The sequence below is a fragment of the Accipiter gentilis genome, chromosome 13 (genome assembly GCF_929443795.1).
Source record: "Accipiter gentilis chromosome 13, bAccGen1.1, whole genome shotgun sequence".
Classification (NCBI taxonomy): domain Eukaryota; kingdom Metazoa; phylum Chordata; class Aves; order Accipitriformes; family Accipitridae; genus Astur; species Astur gentilis.
Genome location: NC_064892.1, coordinates 31795898 through 31813154, shown reverse-complemented (window position 1 = coordinate 31813154; position 17257 = coordinate 31795898). Strand labels below are relative to the sequence as shown.

The window sequence follows — 17257 nt, the reverse complement described above, 5'->3', positions numbered from 1 at the left end:
AATGTTATGTAATTTTGTTCTCAGAATCTTCTTGCAAGAGCAGTCACAAAAATCCCTATACAAACAAGTTCTGGAGTAATAACATAGGCATCAAATATTTATTTTATGAATTTTTTCATAGTTCTTTCTTTCTGGATAGTTGCAAAGTACACAAAACTTAAAATATTTTTGAAACTTTAAAACTCTTACCTTAACATATATATACAGTCTGTTTGTAATCTCAAACACATTAAAAATACTGCCGTTAAGAAAAACTTAGCAGCTTACGTAACTACGAGAGTATTTGGGGTGAGGGGGAAGAGGAATCAGGTGTTTCATTTTATTGAAGATCTAACTTTGAGGTGACTTATTTTTTCCAGGGGAATGCAACCACTGCAACTACTATAGTTTTTATTGGAAGAAAGGACTTTTATTAATTTCATTATATCAGGTTTTTTCCTGAGAGTTAGGTCTTAATCAACTTCCCATTTACAGCCAAACCTTGAGGTTCATGCTAAGGCAAAAAACCCAACCTCATGAGCCTAAACCCACTATTATCTCCGCACACATTTTGCAATGATCCATTCCAAATGTTTTCACATTTATTGCAACTAGACACCTCCATACCTGACTCAATGACCATTTTTCACCCTGTTCACAAGTTCTCACTTCAGACTTTGCTTTCTCCATAATCAGCTCCCTCCTCCTCTGAAATTCTAGTTCCTCTTCAGCATTTTCTCTCTGTACAATAAACAACTCTTCAGACTGTGTATCACTGGAAATAGAACTCCGTACGATAAACAACTCTTTAGACGTGTATCACTGGAAATAGAACTGTATCTTTTTTTGCATAACACTGCCTCAGAAGTATTTCTTACAAATACTGTGATGAATAGCGAACAAACGAGTAAGCAGATACTATATACTTGCAGTTCCAGTGCTAACAGGTAGATAATGTAAATCTAACCAAAGTACTTCCTAAAGAATATCAGTTCACCAGTCAGGATACAGATCAAATAATAAGCAGCATATATCACACTGTAAAATTCCAAATCATACTTCATATACTCTCTGTAACTGTAGTGAGAGTGCTCTGGGAAAACACTGATTTTTAGTTTACAAAATGTTTTGGTGTTATCTTTAATGAACGTACTGTTTTCCTACTCCAGAACAGGGAGATAAGGGGGGGTTGGGATCGTAGATGAATATGCATAGCTGAGCTATGAACTGGCATACATGAGTCACACGTGGGGAAAAAAAACTAAGATGAAAAAGTAACTGATAAACCCAGAAAAAAATTATTTATACAAATATAAAAAAAATAAAAACAATTCCATAAAAATGTTAAAGAAGAATTAGTTTTGTCCTCCAGCCTACTAAATTTTTCCCTTCCCTACTTGGTAGATTAATAATTGATGAAATTGTTGGCTCATTTCCTGTCATTCCCCCCCAAATATTTTGTAATAATATACTCATTAACGTACCTGACCAAGGGAAGACATCTCCATCTGCATTTGACCGCTATGTATAAAGATAAACAAATGCAAAGATGTAATTCATTGTGTAGAAACTTGAATACGATTAATCTAACAAATGCATTATTTTTTTTCTAAAAAAGGTAGATAAACACACTTTACTGTAGACTCCTGAAATTCTAAAGCTGTTGCTGGTTCCATGGGATACAGATTCACACCACTGCTCTCTGAAATATCCATGCTTAATCTGCAAGGTTTGAAATAAAAACATTGCACTGGGGTATAGTTTTGGTAACCATTCTGTTCAGTATTTAAACAAATGGATATACGAAATACTTTTATAGTCATGGTTTTAACATGCTCAGTGTTATCTCTTAAGAACTTTTTGAAATGCCTCCTGATGCTTCACTGTCACCAGTTCGGTCAAAGCAACATTAATGCTTTCATCTGCAAAATGTCACTCTGAGTAATGGTTTGTATCAAAACAAAAGGACCTCTTTACTACCAACAACCGTGCCATTATCTGGAAGACTGTAGATTTCTATATCCAACCTCCATATGTTCAAATAGGAGCCACTGCCCCGGTTAGACATTCAAATTTAATTTACAGTGGACGAAAATAAAGCAGTGCAACGATAAATTTACAACAGACAATGATCTGAAAGAAAGCAGGGAATGTAGGAAAGCGAATATAGGAATACGAAGCAAAGATCTGAAAATACTGAAAAAGCTTGAGTCTGAAATCTTTTTCCTTCCCAGAACTTAAATGCTGCTTATGTGCATATAGGGTATGCAGATTTGAAACTCTGCAGAACGCTAGGACAACGGTAACTGGACGAGCGTTTTACCGTTTTGCCATCTCCATGAGCGAAAATAGCTCCAACTGACACGTTCCACCCTGAACTCTAGTCAGCACATTAGGTGTGTCAGCATCGCCTGCTGTTTCAGCCCCTACGGTGATTTCTCTTTCTAACTCCTAAATGGCCTTCAGTGGGAGATAAGGATAATTCTGGTTAGAGTTAGTTATTTCAGCTAGGTTATCCTGACCAGGTGATTAGGGTTATAGTGATGCACAAAGGAAACCGCTTTGGGGAAAGTTATAATTTTTTTACATGCTCTAGGTTTAAGTTAAAAGCACATGAAAGCTTTTGTGCATCTTAAACTACGGAGCAATGGAAGCATGTAAATGCCTCTGTCGATCTGAATAAAGACACAAAAAACTATTCAGTATGAAAAATAATTTTTTCTCACACTGCTTTACATAACGCAAGCATATAACAAACTGGCATGTAATCCAGTAATTATAAAAGAAATGATGAGGAGCCCATGGCTCAGAGGATTGAAAGCCTACAGCATCATTTGGCAAGTACCAGGCACCCAGGTATATCTTGCTAGGTAAGTCTGGATGTTAACATATGGGAGATGTACATTGAAAAGCCTGTATAGTGCTCAGTAAATTAAATACTCCTATCTTAAGGTTAGAAAAAGAAAGTGAAGCCACAAAAGAAAAAAAAACAACAACACCCCTATGTAAAAAAGCAGTAGAAAAATACAGACGTGCATGACATAAGCCATTTTTAAAAGCCACATTTCAAATTTACTATAGTGTTACTAATGAAAGCACATATGAATATTCATGGAGAAACAGATTAATTTTCTGTATTTTATTGCCCTTTTAATAATTTAATAAGAAAAATGAAATATTTAGGAAATAATGGGGCAATATCTGACAAAAACCAAAATGACAACATTTATAAGGCTAACTGAAATTTTTTAAATGTCACTTTTCTCCACACGAGACTTTTTTCCTTTTTTAATTGCAACACATCTCCCACAAAGTAATAAGCCTCATATGAGCTGCAGAAGCAATAGTATATTATCTCACAGAAGCCACAGGAACCAAAAAGCTTTCCTAATTTATATGACTTTTTATTAAGCAAAAATACTTATATACTAAATACTTGAATCACGAGTCAAGAATTCAAGTAATTCTTTATATGATTCAAAATAAAGCCAGCTAATTGTCCCTCTAGAAATACTAACAGGAGTGAATTTCTGTCCTAAAAAGTACAAAGATCTGCTAAGTGAAAAAGCAGTATTAAAATAGACATTTAAACTAAAAAACCAGTATAGTCACAAGAACAAAGATCTACGGCAAACTGGCCAAGGGAGGAAGAAGAAACAAGGATACTTAAGGATGGAAGGGACAAGGAGGTTTCTAAGTCTTCAGTGAAATGAAGCTGTAAACCAACTACCTCATAGAAGTAATGAAGAAATACAAGTTACCTAGTTTAGAAATTAACTCAATTGATTTCTGAAGGTGATTACACAAAGAAAAGCATCTGGACAGAACTACTTACACCACTCTTGTCAGTCCTTTTCAGCAGGACAAGCATTTATTTCCTTTTAAATACTTATTCTTTTGTTTATTCACAGATCCAGAGTCATTCCACCCGACTTTAGCCACTTAAAACAGGCACCTAAATTATAAAACCTTGCCTTCCGTAGTCAGGGGAAATCGAAGTAACTTTCTCTAGCTGCTTCTTCCTCTTTCTCCTTTTGCTTTCAGAGGGAGACTACAGAAACTCCACCACGAATTCAGGCACCTCCTTTTTGTGCTCCGTTAAGTTGGGATGAAGCTGGGCCAGAAGACCTTCTCCACTCCCACAAAATAAACCAAGCACGAATAAGTAGAGGAGAGTTTATGGTTCCTAGAAGAAATGTGGCAATCCTAGACAAAACTTCAGAAAACCACAGTAGTGTACACGAAATGAATGGTTAAGGGGTGTCTCCACTTCTAAATTTAGGTTTCTTTTATACCTGAAATCCTTCTTAATGTACTGGGATCCTCGTCTAGATAGTCAGAAAGAGAATGCAAGTTTCCTTCTTAACTATCTAAGCGCCTCCTGAAAAACATCAGTATGCTAACAAAGCACTGCGTAACTCCAGAGAACTTTCAATTATCAGTTAAAAAAGAACTCTAAAAGTAATTCACAAAAATGTTAAATACATTACATTAATACATTAGCTATTGTAAGCATACCTGTTGGGATCTTGTAATAAATCTACTGCTTCTCTTAGTTGCTCTATCATTGCTATATCAATAGTTTGGTCTTCTGATAAATTTATTCTATAACGGAAAACAAAAGCATTCAAAAAAGAGGTACAACAGCAATTATCAAGGGTAGTCTGAATTTCAGTTTGAGCTGTAGCTTCCAACTGGCACGCAAACACTACAGAGGGGAAAAACCAGCCTCTGTGCACACTAGCATGTGCTGAACTTACGAAAAGAATTTCTTCTGAAAAAATTCTCCAGCGCTTTGTCCTTACCAAAGCCCCCCCAACCTAATACATACACACTAAACAAATGTGATGAACTAAAACTTTTAGCATTCAATTAAACAGACTGACTTCTAAAATTGAAAATTTATTTACCAGTATTTGACTTTTATTAACTGCACTCATCACATGTACTGTTTTAATATAAATACTCAATACAATGATTCTTTTAATGGACCAGCATGCTTTCTTTTGCTTTTCGATATTTGTAGTTCTTTTGGGGGTTTAGAAACACAATCTCCTGTTAGTTCTGCCAGTAAGGCTCTTTCAGAAAGCACATATTCCTCCCTTCCTTCAGTTTTTGTTTTTAAATCATATAGGACTCCACTGTTCTGATGAGTGACTACTTCACAGTACATTGTCATGTTAAATCCCCTTTTCTTAGGCACTCGCCTCAGCGACTGATGTTCACTTGCTCTGCTCTTGAATTAGTATCTATGAATTCATGATTGCTTCAGGGTTAAAATAACGACAAAAGAAGAAAAAAGACCAAGGGATTTTTTCCCAATTAAATTAAAAATTTTAAAATGTACATTAAATTTAGATCTTACAATTTTTAATAAAATCCTTTTTTACCAATGCCATTAACATACTAAATATCAAAATACCTCATTAAAAAGCTTGCATTCTACACACGTAAAAAAATTACAGCATTATTGGTGCATACAAATTAATCAGTTGTAATATAACATCTGCTCTATTTGGCAATAATGTATAAAACACTGAGTGCACGCAAAGTGCAAGGCTGTGCTTCTGTCATGCCTCCAAGTCTACAAAATTATTAACTGATAAGGAATTGCCAATTCTCGTCAATCTAATTAAATGACACAGCTAATTACTTACAGATACATAAAAAATACTTACATTTCGTCTGTTTGCCATTGTGTGTCCTCTTCTATTCTCAATAATTCATCACATTCTGCTGCTCTGCTCTGTAAGCAGACAAAGTGATATTGAGAACTGAACTTTGCAATTCAGTAGGCAGATAAATTTTGCTTTCAGACTCAGCACTGACCTAATTTATGTAACAGTTTAGGGTGGCTAGTTGAAACAATCCAACACTTCTGCTCCACTCCTCACCCTACCCCCTTTTAAGATACTGATTACAAGATCTTTCTATTCACCGTTCAGATTTTATTGAGGTCAACAGCCCTTACCCTCCTTTAACGGTAAAAAAGAAAGTCAAGCAGCATGAGAATTCTTTATTCTATGTCCCAGATTTCATTTGTGCCTTTCTGGTGTATGCAAACAGTGCTTCAATTAAGCACAACCTTAACTCTCCCCATACTTGCTCTCCTACCACAGCCAGATTTGTTTACAGAACAAGCAAATTCCAAATACGCAAGCAGTAGCAATTACATACTTCATCCATAATTATTAACAGGATTCCTACTTGAAAATTTTAAAAGCCATGAATTATTTTTTTTTAAAACAAATCAGAACAAAAACTGCATGGAAGAATTCATGTCAGTCAGCCAGTTATTTTGGGTTGAATGTAGGCATAAATTATAGCTCTCGCTGTCCTACGTATAACTATGAAGTGCTACTTATTAGAAAACTTGATTCTTTCATGCTTCCATTTTGTGCTTTGCAATTTTCTTTTCTCTTTCATCTCAGATAGGGAGAACACTGAACTAGTTCAGCTGCCAGTAAAGACAGAAGCTCTCTGAACAGATGCGCATTTCTGCTAGTAGAGAATGAACAGCAGAAAACAGAAAGACTTATCCTCTTTTATGTCATGCGTTTGGCACATCGGTCGCATCACCCCGTACCAATAAATGCTATCCAACTCTGCAAGATGCGTCACTGAGGGGTGTACCAGCTTCTCTAACATACCCCGAAAGTGGCCCATTTCCCAGTGCCAATCCCCAGTAGAATGAATAAAGCCCTTCTTTTTTCTATTTCTTCTCCTTATAGGAACAAAGTACATGATTTTTCCCATAAGCGCACACGTAAGTTGACCAAAATGCAGCACTTACTCCACTTTCATCCTCCCCTGGATTTGACTAATGTAACAAATGCAAAAATTGCTCAATTCAAACTATAAAGCAAATAGTACAGATCATACCTGGCACTTTTTCTTAAAGCCTTAAATACAGTTAAAGGATAACTCTCACATATACTAGAAAGAGTTACAGGTAAATTGACCTCCTAGATTAATTATAACTTTAAACCTACCTGCTTATTTTTGCCTTCTGTATCTTTTATGATAAAGAGTATCAATTGTGGTCTCTTATTCATTAAAATGTCTGCAGTTTGTCACTCTTGTTTGCTCTATGCTTATGACACTAGTGAAGATATTTCCCCCCATTTAAAATTGTCACAAACTTGCCTTAATGTAACTCATAAATTCAGTAGTAAGAGTATCCGATTCATTAAACTCGTTTCCTGTTTCTCTTGACTTATCATTGACAATCAGGTGAGAAGATCCTTGATGGAATTCCACTAATAACAACAATAAAAAAAAAGAAAGAAGCTCAACATTTGTTACTCAACATAATTTAAGTGTATTAAATTACAGAGCTCAAAAACAAAGCTTAAATTTGAAGTGTATTAAAAACTTCAAACAGGTTAAGACCTTTGCATTGTAAGGAGTGATGCCAATGCATTTCAAGGTTGTAATAAATCAATACCCTGGGCTCATACAGTTGTAGATCAGAAGCACCACAACCGGCATTAATGGAGTCAGTTTTGAACTACACCAAGGATGTCTTGCCAGTACCGCTACCAGAGCACAGCTGGACAGCTGCAGAGTATTTTAAGACATTCAGATGTCTCAGCCAGTGACTTGCAGTTTAATGCAACTTCAGAGTTATTATGCTGTAACAAACACTCAAACTCTTAGCAGAAGTCAAACAAAATGATTCAGAGCCTTCAGAGCCTATGCCAATCTCTTGCTTACGTATACTATTTCCAGGGGCATGCGGCAGTAAGAATTTTCTCCTGTTTGAAGTGGTCCGATCCTACAACTTACTCTCGTCAGTTTGCTAATAAACACTGTAGGACGTAATGCTCTTACTATCTCACTTCGTATTCTCCTGAATTCTGATGAGTATCTCAACTGAAGTTCATTTAACCCAGTATGTAACACTGGGCAAAGGCTGATCTCCTATTTATGCGTATGCATATGCTACTCACTGACTTCATCCTGCCATTTATCATCAGTATGTGCAGACCTTGGAGAAACATTGTTTATCAGTACGTAGATATAATTTAGAAAAATGTAAGTTACTTTAATAAAATTTATATAAAATTACACCTTCTCTCAAAACCTGAAGAGATTTACTTGCTTGCAGAGGTAATGCTGACTTTGATTAATAAAGCTTTAGATACACATTCTGTCCAACCAGAGAAAGGGACTCTGCTTTTGTACATAGCTAACGCAAAATCTGAGTTAGCACTTGATAAGTTATTATACATTGATATCACTGGTTGGGAAGCGTGGTTTAAACCGTCTCTCACTTTTCTTCCCCAAGTCAGAACCAAAACTTACTAACTCTTGAGACAAGGTGTAACAAGTTCATTGGAATTGCTACGGAAAACAACTATAAGGATCTCAATTCAGTATAGTTAAAAATGTTCTAAGTAGCATACTTTTTCTTCTTTTTTACATGACTGCATACGCATGCTCAAAGCCTTTTGGGTAGGTAGGCATTTCTTACAAAAAAAATTAAAGTGCATAGGGTGGCAAAAATACCTGTTGATCAACTAGAACATCAGCAAGAAAAATCAATTTAATAAGGTATTTATCCAGAGCAAAATTAAACACTGAAAATTCCAAGGGGTAAATAAAGCAGTAAATAAAATGGATTTCACTTAAAGATGACAGACTTTGTAGACTCCTGAAAGATTGATGTTTGTTGGGTTGTGACTTTTGCAAACTGAATTTAGTCTTATACATGGAATTATCGCCAGAATTTCCCTGCATTTAACTTCCACTTTTTTTACGTTCCAACCTTTTCTTGAGTTAGCATGGTGACCTGAATCTTCCTTTACAACCTGATCTTCTTCCACGATGTCCGACATTGGAACATTAAAGCTGATAGTATCTTCATCAGAAGGCTAAGAAGAAACAAGAGAAATGCTGCTTTCAGCTCAAACCAAGAGAGATAAAAACATACATATTAAGAAGAGTGCTCACTTAAGAGTGGCAAACTAATATGGGAGAGGATACCAAAGCGTCTAACATGACCAAACCCTGTTGTAGGAAGCTGTAGTCGTGCTGAATACATCCTGACAGGAGGCTGACCAAGCAGAACAATTAATCTCTCCTCTTTCCCTACCCTCCTCGCTGCACTAGTCCTCTCCCTGCAGCGACACCGCTCCACTGCGCTCCTCTCTGTGCGATTTCCCGGGACAGCTGAAAATAGAGGCTCCTCGTAGCCACCGAAGTCTGTAGGAAAACCGAGCCTCGTATCACAGTCCTTTTCGCTTTCCCTCCACGACTCTTCTTCCCTGCTTTACCCTGCGGCTTGTTAATTTAGTGCCTAAAGCAAGCAAGATGAACTTCGTAGGCTGAGGCAACACCTTTTATTAGACTAACCGGTGGAGCTGAAAAAAAGCAGAAACTCCGCTGGCTTTCATTCCTTGACTTAAAAGCGCATTCATTTTTTTCGGCCGTATTAGTTGGTACACTAAAACTCATTACTTTTCTCTACAAGCTTATCTTGTCTACGACTTTACGGATAGCAGCTACGCAAAGAAGCGCCGACACTTCACCGCCTTCGCTTCTGTCCCACGCCACTAGGGCACGGCTGTTCCTGCTCACGTTCTCTCCCGAGGTGAACTACAGCAAAAACACCGTCTGCAGAAGAGGTCGGGTTTTTATTCTTGCTCTCCTGAGAGAGCTTACCATTACAACAGCCTTTCAGAGCTCTGCAAATGCATTTCCCAGCAAACCCACTGGCGTTGCTCATTCGTTAGATGCGCTGTGTTTCTGGAACTCGCCACTCTGCGCGTACCTATTCTGTTCATGTAGTCTGTAATTATAAGTGCTACAATACATATATAGCAGTTTGTTCCATAGCCTTTAAGAATATGTATTTTTAAGGAAATGGTATGTGCCTCTTTATCAGTTCAGCCAACTGTAACACCAGATCCGCAATGGAATGGGAGATTGTTACATCCAATCCATTATTCCTTCCCACAGCTGCTAGCTTCAAGCAGAATTATCCCGTTCTTGCTACCTTTATATGTTCATATTCCATACAAAAATATTTTTTTAAAATCCTGAAGCTAAGGTTTGTGATAAAGGATGGAGCAAATCTGCTTTGCACTTAAAAAACTATTGAAAATACACATTGTTATTCCTGTTTGCCAAGAATACCATGGACTTAACACGTTTTGTAAATGTGGACCACCATAAATGTTCTTCTTTATGAATAAACTGCATGTTATTAACTCTATGAATTCACTGGCTGTATTCTTCTGCTTAAAGAGAAAATTCAAAAGGATGTTCAGGGACTTGATAAAGCCTTATCAAAATAACGAAGCTTTATAATGAAGTGAACTAATGTTGCAGTACTGTTCCTATTTGTCAACTTTTGAAATCATTTTTAAATTTTAAAATAAATTTTATTTTAAAATGAAACAAATTAGTATCTCAAACAGAAAATAAACAAACCACGCTCCAAGTAGTCTAAGCAGAAGTCACTCGTTTTTAGACCTGATACAATGACAATCCAACAGCTTTTACTAAAAAAAAAAAAAAAAAAAAAAGGGACATAGACAGTATAAATTTGTTCAGACAACCAAGGTTACTGTGAAGTTCCTTCTCTTTCTTTCAGACTGTATCTCATGTGACATTTAAGCATTAAATTTAGTTACCCTAGATCAAAGATTCACGTTTTGTTAATTTCACAACTATGATTTGAAAATACTATAGTAAAATGTTCTTATACACATTATTACAAGTTCTGAATGCTAAAACAGGCAAGATTTTTTTCTCAGCAGAGCAACACATACAGCTTTTAGGAAAATATTTTGGCATGTTGGTGTAAAAAAAAGCCATGGGCCATTCAATTTGGAAACAGAAAATCATTCCTTTAACAGGCTACGTCTCGCTTTCTGAGCCTACAGAATTCTGCAATTGATTTTCCAGGTGTTTCCTGCCAGTATACCATGAAATAGAAACTATCCAAAGCAGCCTGCGATAATACAAAAGTATTGCTCCTTCACAGGTGAAATACCGTGTCTCACTTCCTTCGTCCACAGTTTTATTTTTATTCAGCCAGCAACAGAAGACAATAGACATATAAGAATAAAAAATACCTAACATTATTCTAACACTGAATTCAGGTGATGCATTTTGAAAGAATCTTCATAGACATTCTTGCTGGTACTAATGTGTCACTTATCGGTAATAAAGCTGGGACACCAACTGGGTCTTAACAAGTACCCTCTTGTTCTGATGAATTTTAACTAAGGAAAAAATACAGTCAAAGGGAGGTGGAAAATAAATCAAAATGCTACACTGTTCCTAAAAGATGAGGTACGTGAGTGCACTACCTTAAATCAGAATTTGCCTTCAAGTTGCCGTGATCAACTTTGCAGAACGCTACAAGATAACTTTCACTTGAAATGCAGAAAAGGACTATAGCTCTGAAGAATTGACCCTGAAATTACCCTACCAACAAGCCAGACAGAAATAGGTAAATTGTTCAGCAAGAACTCCCCTCCTATGTGTATGCGCCCAAAGCTAATTAGCAAGCTTCCTAAAAAATACATTCGTTTTCAAACAAGTGATTTATTTAAGTTACTGTTTTTAAGTTACACAAATGCAAAATGACATTGTAGTATTTTTCTGTAAAAGAGCTGAAACTCAACGGCCACTGGCATTCAGACTAAACTGTAGTTTGTTTCTATACGTCTGATGTATTTATAAAAATCCTCCAAAAATGTGTTTTAATGACCACTTTACGACCTATCATTTAATGTTTATCTAATGTTTGGTATGTAGATTGTAATTAACAACATGCGTGAATCTGTATTCACAACATGCTAATATTGCGCAATTCTCATGTGTAACACGGGTATTAAAGATCGCATCAGAAGGAAAACTGAGTGGTGAATTTACTACCAAATACATTTGGGATTACAGATCTCAGCATCTATTTTCTCCTTAATAGTAGAGCAATAATCAGGCAGGGATGGAACGAGTAAATAGCTCTCATATAAAAAACTTTTGTGCTAATAAAAAATGGATCGGTTCACTGTTGGTTGTCTTTAAAAAATTTTTTTGCAGCATTCAGATTGCTACATTTTGATTACAGGAAAGATGATCTATTTTCTAAAGGTGTTATTTATAGCTAAAGAGGAAATTCTGGAATAACAGTTTCATTAACAAGCTAACTCAGTTTCAGGAAGTGTAAGAATGGCAAAACAGTTTGTAAGCATCCCTGAATGGGCTGTATGCTCTTACAACTAGAGGGAAACCATTGGAAGTCTGGCTAGAAATCCCAGTAATTCTGCTTCATTTCTAGCTAGCAAGAACCTTAGCCAAATACTTGGAAATCCCTGTGGGGTTTTAAGTGCTTTTGTATTTAAAAGACCAATCAGTGTGTAAGTGGATTCACTTTCAATTTGCTTTTTAGTAACTACAAATTCAGTATCTAAGCTTGATTCTTTATACATTTGTTTCAAAAGCAACAGAATCTCTTTTCCTCAAAGGAGGCGAAAAACACTAAAGAATCAGTGTATAATTATTTTAAGCAGCACAAAGCTCATTCTTTTATTGTGACCTGAATACTTCCCATCAAGTCAGACCACAAATCCCATTATTTGTTCATTTCAGAAAGATCATCACTGAATTATTCTGCAAATTATTTACTTATTTATCATTATTTACCCAGTTCAAGTCCAACTAGATTTAGTGCCCTGTTCAGCTGAGCAGTGCCTCAGAAAAAAGGTCTAGGAAAGTCAGCTCTAACTGCTTAGGACATTAGTCTTAGGAAAGCCATCCTTTTTCTTTGCTCAGTCAGATAACACAGTTCAGAAAAAATTCTGAAGGTTTATTTCCAGCACTGCCTAACTGCCAGAGCACGTAAAGGCATTAAGATCTGCAAAGTTTCTGAAGTTCCTACGCTACAGCAAACTGCCATAACCACAACACCACAGAACATACCAGGACTGGGCAGACTGAACTCCTCTTAATTCCCAACAGGAAAAAGTCATCAGTCAAAGAGAAAACATGGGAGCAGCAGCCAGGCGTGTAACTGTTATGACATTTACTTCATTGGAAACAGCAGACGTGCATTCTGGTGTGGCCCTCATCCTCTAGATTATCTAAACTGCCCGAAAACTGTAGTGAATTTTCACTATTGGTAGGTTGCTGAACATGTGTAAGCAAGTATCTCCCTGCCCTCACCAGAAAGCGTACAGAGGGAAAAAAAAAAAACAACAACAAAAAAAACCCCAAAACCCAACAAAACCCCACCCCAGCCTCCTTTTATCTTTGTTTTATCCATTTCTTAGCAAGACATTCATGCCAAGGATGTGGTTGCACAGTTTTGATGGCTAAAAATGTATTCACATTGTTACCCAACTTAAAATATAGTCAAAAATATGGGTGCTGGAAGGGGAGCTGGACACAGAATTCAGGCAACTTACCTCTGTTGCTGACAAACGTTTATCACCATTATCACTACCAACTCCTGAATCTGAGTCCTTTTTACTTGGGTAGATGTCATCAATGCTAGATGTGAATAAAAAATAAAATAAATTTTTTTTTAAAAAAAAATCAATAAAAAGCTATCGTAGTATTTACCGTTAGAATTCTGTCCTGGTTTTACTTAAATCAAAGCAAAATTCCAGCCAGGCTTAATGGTAGAGGGTGAAATAGCTTAGTATGGTTAAAAACTACAAATCTGCAGTCTGGTGATAGTAAAATAGATCAGATGGAATGGCTGGCTAGCCTAAGGATTAATGAAAACAACAGAAATAATGTGCTGTAAAGCTTGCTTTTGTCTATATAGTAGGTAAAAATGCTTAGTTACTAGCTAAGTAGCACAGGAGTCTGAAGTCATTTAGCCATGGGATAAGCGACTAAACTAGTTGAACTCAAACTGGAGTCAACTGATTTAACTGTAACGATTGATGCATTAAAAATGAACTGATATCTCCCTGCGGCTTGAAGTAATTATTAACACAGAAACCTCCTTCTGGTGCTTTAAAATAGACTTTGAAATTTAGGTTTTTAAGAAAATTACTAGAATAATGACAAATGCTCTCTCTTCTAGTTTCATTACCTAATATGACCTCTACTCATTTTAAAGTACGCTACTAGATGCAAAACTCTCATCATCTAACTTTTTTTAAAATATGCTTTATTATCCCCTCATTTGCAATCCTGAAAGCTATAACACTGAATTCAGACTGACACAGCAATTTAAAAAAGAACTTTATCAGTCTTCACGTGAATAAGGTATCTGATTAACCCTAATCTTAAATTATTTCTTATTAGTAAACACTAAGGATTTTGTGTAGAAAGTGCCTATGGAAATCCTAACTGGGTTCGTTTTTTCTTTAGAACTCTGAAGTTATTCTCTAAAATAAAAGTTTGGTTATTATTGCGTGATAGACATTAGGCTGTTAGTTACCAACTGGCGCCTACTCCGTACTATCCCCTGACCCTAACCTGTATGCTCCTACATAACCAAAATGCCATCCAGGATCTGACATTCCTGTCACTTCTCTTATACACTAAAAGAACAAAACAGAAAACAAGCAGGTGTTTCCCAAATGGAAAACTTACTCTTCATCCTGGATTCTTCCCACCTTTAGCATTTATCTGACAGAAATTCACAAAGGTGTTTCCAAACATACATGGAGGAAAAAAATGTGCTTGAAACCTTGCCTAGATGACTGAAAGGGAGATTCTGTAACAGTTCTTTTTTTTTTTTCCCCCCAGGGTGTTATCAGCAACATCTCCATTTTTATTTACATTAACACTTCGTTTTTATTGAGTACTTCTCTCCAAAAATAAGACACTATCATACTTTCTCTGATTGTTTATATTATACCTCCCATGTTAGCAAAGAAAGAGCTGACTAAACGCTGGTTTCCAATTAGCTATGGAGATTCTCATTGAAAGGAGCTGTTTCGTATCTAGTTCCTTTCCTTAAGCCACAATACAAGATGACATTTCCTAGATGTTTGATGCAAGACATTAAAGATTTTGTCTTTCATTTTGCTAACAAATTAGCACATTTCACTTTAAAAGGATCCCAACATTCATGCAGTTCTCTTTGCTGGATGGATAAAAGCCTCTGGACGAATAAAAAAGCTTAAAACAACTATGTGACGGATGTATGACTATCTAAATCACAAAACAATGCAAGAAATTAAAACTTATTTAGTGTGTTAATGGATTTACAAGAAAGTTCCAACACCTAATGATACTACCGTCTGAATTATTTTTAATATATTCCTGTAGTCTACTAGTAAGAGGATAGATTTAAATTAAGGTTCACTTCTAAGATCTTTCCTAATGTGCTTCTAACTTTAATCAGAACTGACTGTTAAAAATATTTTGTTCTAAACTCTTATATGGATTTCACTAGAATAAAATACATTAAAGCAAACCAAATCTCTGTTCAAAAAAGTACACTCTAAATAGCATCTAAACAAATGAAACTCTGGAAGGTAAAGATATAAATATATTTATTTCACTTTGTTTATAAGTGTTACACGAAAAAACTAAGTGAGATTTTCATACATACCTCTCTTCCACAGGTTGTGGCAAATGCTGTTGCTCTATGGCATTAAGATACAGTGAGTCTGCTGTTTTAATCTGGCAGGCCTGTACAGTTAGGTATTTGAATATATGCACCTTACCCTTTGTACAAATCTGTTAGACAAGAAAAACAAGTTAGATTTATAACTAGAATGAAAGAAATAATTTATTCCAAATGTCACTTAGTGTAAAACTCCCTGAAAACCAACTCATAACATCACAATAGCTACCACGTAAATAGATTTTACTCATTTTTTTAAATTACTAACTACTTCAATTACCACATTAATTATTTGTGTGTACTAGTATGAATACCATCAGAGAGTAAGACAGAAAACAAGAATGTATTCTACTTTAAAAAATCCAAATGAGCTTTTCACGAAAAAAGAATTACGATTAAATATATCATACGGCCTATTACTAAGGGTAAATTGAATAATTATTGTCCAAAATTAGTCAATAATGACATTTAATTCATCAGCACGTCCTTTATGCTCTTAGTCACATTGTTTTTACTAGTGTCCAAGCATCTTTATGATGCATTTCACCTGCATTTTAGCATTTTTTTTCTTTAACTGCACACTTCTAGCTCAAACGCTTGCTGAAACTTGCTCTGTATTTTTTGCGTTTAGGAGCAGCATCACCATTGGTTATGAAAAGCATTTCTCCAATGTAATAAAAACTCTCAAGTATTTCAACAGCTGTCGATCTGGAACAATTGTAGCTTTCAGAGATGTAGTTTGAATCCACTGTCCAGTAAGTCAACAACAACAAAGTTGTCCTTAAGCAGCAAGCACGGGACGCATTCATTTATTATCATCATTTCTCAGCATGGCCTACAGTTCAGGAGTTTGATTTCTTTGTGTATCACAACCTATAAACTTACACTATAAAGTAAAATAATTTTCCTGTGGATTACATTCGTAGAACCGTCTAGAAATGGGTTCTTATTAACAGAGAGAAAATTTATCCAGGAAGTTTCTCACTTCTCTTTTTCAAAATTATATACATATTCCAACATTAAGTTTCATATGCAGACAGGGATGACAAAAATAAACAGGCAGCTAACAGTGGAAATCTTCTAGGCTCACGTTGGTTCAAGTGGTGCACAGATTCATACACAGAACATAGGATATTTTCGATGTCTTATTTATATATCAACGAATAATGTCTGTGATGACTAAGTTCAGAAGCCTCTAATTGCAGAAGGTGACATTTTATAGGCTATAATTTGTTATCATCCACCCAATATTAAGGCACAATTTAAATTACAGATGTTACTTACTTGTGCTGGTGGAGACTGCAAAGGATTATTCTCAAGCAGTAATACTTGTAAGTGCACCATCTTTCTAAAACAAATTGGAATCACAAGCACTTTATTGCAGGAAAAGTCGAACTTTACCAAGGGAAGCTGTACTAGTTCTAAAAGTAACAAAAAAGAAAGAAGGTGTTATATATGTATTTATTTTTGCCATAAAATAATAAAATTTTTCTGAATAAACCTTCTTTTGCATTCAGGAAAAAATACAAACTCAGGCAGGATACGATCAACATTTACTCCATTATATACTGGGAAATTAAAAGTGTTATTGTTATACAAGTGATAATAAATTTTAAAATAAATACTTTGAAGGTGGGTTTTTTCCCTGAAACTCAGCTGACAATTCCCATACTGCATTCACAGGTAAGTACTTGTGCAGCTTAAAAGATGCCTAGAATCATAGATAATCCA

At 35.7% G+C, this 17257-nt stretch overlaps 1 protein-coding gene across 10 annotated transcripts in view; it reads right to left on the bottom strand.

Annotated features, from left to right (window-relative positions):
* The window catches only part of LRCH1 (leucine rich repeats and calponin homology domain containing 1), a 124618-nt gene that overhangs the window by 40028 nt on the left and 67333 nt on the right, over positions 1 to 17257 (bottom strand). For 5 of the 10 annotated variants that reach the window (XR_007507912.1, XR_007507914.1, XM_049815720.1 and 2 more), the window contains exons 5-14: positions 16811 to 16947; positions 15512 to 15639; positions 13401 to 13485; positions 8750 to 8855; positions 7126 to 7238; positions 5658 to 5725; positions 4498 to 4584; positions 1612 to 1701; positions 1464 to 1500; positions 607 to 720 (exon numbers count right to left, since the gene is read on the bottom strand). Coding sequence is in view for 4 of the 10 variants with exons in the window: in XM_049815720.1 (XP_049671677.1) it covers positions 607 to 720; positions 1464 to 1500; positions 1612 to 1701; positions 4498 to 4584; positions 5658 to 5725; positions 7126 to 7238; positions 8750 to 8855; positions 13401 to 13485; positions 15512 to 15639; positions 16811 to 16947 (965 nt within the window). In the remaining 6 variants the exon portion in view is untranslated. The remainder of the gene's footprint in view (positions 1 to 606; positions 721 to 1463; positions 1501 to 1611; positions 1702 to 4497; positions 4585 to 5657; positions 5726 to 7125; positions 7239 to 8749; positions 8856 to 13400; positions 13486 to 15511; positions 15640 to 16810; positions 16948 to 17257) is intronic. The other 5 variants (XR_007507913.1, XM_049815718.1, XR_007507915.1 and 2 more) reach the window with 4 other exon arrangements.